The sequence below is a fragment of the Corapipo altera genome, unplaced genomic scaffold (assembly GCF_003945725.1).
Source record: "Corapipo altera isolate COAL_440 unplaced genomic scaffold, ASM394572v1 59795, whole genome shotgun sequence".
Taxonomy (NCBI): domain Eukaryota; kingdom Metazoa; phylum Chordata; class Aves; order Passeriformes; family Pipridae; genus Corapipo; species Corapipo altera.
The window spans coordinates 3,793-6,691 of NW_020886338.1; the positions used below are offsets into that span (position 1 = coordinate 3,793).

The 2,899-nt window shown below is 55.2% G+C and overlaps 1 protein-coding gene across 1 annotated transcript in view; it reads left to right on the top strand.

Moving 5' to 3' along the window:
- Positions 1-2,890, top strand: part of LOC113941148 (protein-tyrosine kinase 2-beta-like) — a 6,665-nt gene extending 3,775 nt beyond the window's left edge. Inside the window, exon 4 of the mRNA XM_027632302.1 lies at positions 2,647-2,890. Coding sequence (XP_027488103.1) covers positions 2,647-2,877 — 231 coding nt within the window. The 3' untranslated portion in view covers positions 2,878-2,890. The remainder of the gene's footprint in view (positions 1-2,646) is intronic.
- The last annotated feature ends 9 nt before the right edge of the window (positions 2,891-2,899 follow it).

Genomic DNA, 2,899 nt, shown 5'->3' on the forward strand with positions numbered 1-2,899 from the left:
TGGCCACTGGAGTTTGGTCACTGAAGTTTGGCCACTGGGGTTTGGCCTTTGGGGTTTGGTCGTTGGCGTTAGGGGATTGACCTTTGGGGTTTGGGGATTGGCCTTTGGGGTTTGGCCATTGGAGTTTGGGGTTTGGCCACTGGAGTTTGGGGTTTGCCCACTGGGGTTTGACCCTTTGGGTTTGGGGTTTGGCCCCTCAGGAATTTGGGGTGGTTCCTCAGGACTTTAGGGCTGCTCCTCAGGAATTTGGGGTGGTTCTTCGTAAATTTGGGGCTGTTCCTTGGGATTTTAGGGTGGTTCCTTGGGAATTTGGGGCAGTTTCTTGGGAATTTAGGGTGGTTCCTCAGGAATTTGAAGTGGTTCCGCAGGACTTTAGGGCAGTTCCTTGGGAATTTGGGGCAATTCCTTGGGATTTTAGAGCGGTTCCTCAGGAATTCGGGGCAGTTCCTCAGGAATTCGGGGCAGTTCCTCAGGAATTTGGAGCTGTTCTTTGGGATTTTATGGCAGTTTCCCAGGAATTTAAGGCAATTCCTTGGGATTTTAGGATGGTTTCTTGGGAATTTGGGGCAATTTCTTGGGACTTTAGGGCAGTTCCTCAGGAATTTGAGGTGATTCCTCATAAATTTGGAACCATTCCTTGGAATTTTAGGGCAGTTCCTTGGGACTTCAGGGCGGTTCCTTGTAAATTTGGAGCCGTTCCTTGGGATTTTAGGGTGGTTCCTCAGGAATTTGGGGTGGTTCCTTGGGACTTTAGGGCAGTCCCTCAGGACTTTAGGTCAGTTCCTTGGGAATTTGGGGTGGTTCCTCCAGAATTTGAGGTGATTCCTCAGGAATTTGGGGCAGTTTCTTGGGAATTTAGGGCAGTTCCTTGGGAATTTGGGGCAATTCCTCAGGAATTTGGGACAGGTCCTCATAAATTTGGAGCCGTTCCTTGGGATTTTAGGGCGGTTCCTCAGGACTTTAGGGCAGTTCCTTGGGGCTTTAGGGCAGTTTCTTGGGAATTTGGGGCAATTCCTTTGGTCTTTAGGGTGGTTCCTCAGAAATTTGGAGCTGTTCCTTGGAATTTTAGGGTGGTTCCTCAGGAATTTGGGGTGGTTCCTCAGAAATTTGGAGCCATTCCTTGGGATTTTAGGGTGGTTCCTCAGGAATTTGGGGCAGTTCCTCAGAAATTTGGAGCTGTTCCTTGGGAATTTGGGGTGGTTCCTCCGGAATTTGAAGTGGTTCCGCAGGACTTTAGGGCAGTTCCTTGGGAATTTGGGGCAATTCCTTGGGATTTTAGGGCAGTTCCTTGAGACTTTAGGGCAGTTTCTTGGGATTTTATGGTGGTTCCTTGGGAATTTGGGGCAGTTTCTCAAGAATTTGAGGAAGTTCCTTGAGATTTTAGGGCAGTTTCTTGGGAATTTGGGGCAGTTCCTTGGGATTTGGGGCAATTCCTCAGGAATTTGGGGCAGGTCCTCATAAATTTGGAGCCGTTCCTTGGGATTTTAGGGTGGTTCTTCGGGAATTTGGGGTAGTTCCTCATAAATTTGAAGCTGGTACTGGGGACACCAGGAAGCATCCAGAGGGCTCCTCTCCCTCCTGGAAACCCGCCCTGCTCCCCAAATCCAGCTCGGAGATGGGAATCGCGACCGTCGCGATCCCGAAATCCCATTGGGAATTCCGTCTCCTGATCCCTCTTTTCCCGGGGGCTCCGGGAGGAGGAGGGAACCGCGGCCGTCGCGATCCCGAATTCCCATTGGGAATTCCGGTTCCTGATCCCTATTTTCCCTGATCCCTCTTTTTCCGGGGGCTCCGGGAGGAGGAGGGAATCGCGGCCATTGCGATCCCGAAATCCCATTGGGAATTCCGGCTCCTGATCCCTTTTTCCGGGGGCTCCGGGAGGAGGAGGGAATTGTGGCCGTCATGATCCCAAAATCCCACTGGGAATTCCGGCTCCTGATCCCTTTTCCCGGGGGCTCCAGGAGGAGGGAATTGCGACCGTCACGATCCGATCCCGAAATCCCGCCGGGAATTCCGGCTCCTGATCCCTTTTCCCCGGGGCTCTGGGAGGAGGAGGGAATTGTGGCCGTCATGATCCCAAAATCCCACTGGGAATTCCGGTTCCTGATCCCTTTTTCCCGGGGGCTCCGGGAGGAGGAGGGAATCATGGCCGTCGCGATCCGATCCCGAAATCCCACCAGGAATTCCGGCTCCTGATCCCTTTTCCCGGGGGCTCCGGGAGGAGGAGGGAACCGCGGCTGTCGCGATCCCAAAATCCCGGCGGGAATCCCGGTTCCTGATCCCTCTTTTCCCGGGGGCTCTGGGAGGAGGAGGGAATCGCGGCTGTCGCGATCCGATCCCAAAATCCCGCCAGGAATTCCGGCTCCTGATCCCTCTTCCTGGGGGCTCCAGGAGGAGGGAATCACGGCTGACACAAACCCGAAATCCCATTGGGAATTCCGGCTCCTGATCCCTCTTTTCCCGGGGGCTCCGGGAGGAGGAGGGAACCGCAGCCGTCACGATCCGATCCCGAAATCCCGCCAGGAATCCCGGCTCCTGATCCCTCTTCCTGGGGGCTCCAGGAGGAGGAGGGAATTGCGACCGTCACGATCCCGAAATCCCATTGAGAATCCCGGCTCCTGATCCCTCTTTTCCCGGGGGCTCCAGGAGGAGGATTTCCTGCGGCCCAGCAGCCGGGAAGAGGCCCAGCGGCTGCTGGAGCTGGAGCGGCTGCGGGTGGAGCGGCTCATGGAGCGGCAGCAGCGAGAGATGCTCGAGGACGATCGGTGGCTGCGGCACGAGGTGGAGAGCCTGGTGAGAAATCCCGGGAATCTGGGAATGTGGGAATGTGGGAATGGGACGATCGGTGGCTGTGGCACGAGGTGGAGAGCCTGGTGAGAAATCCCGGGAATCTGGGAAT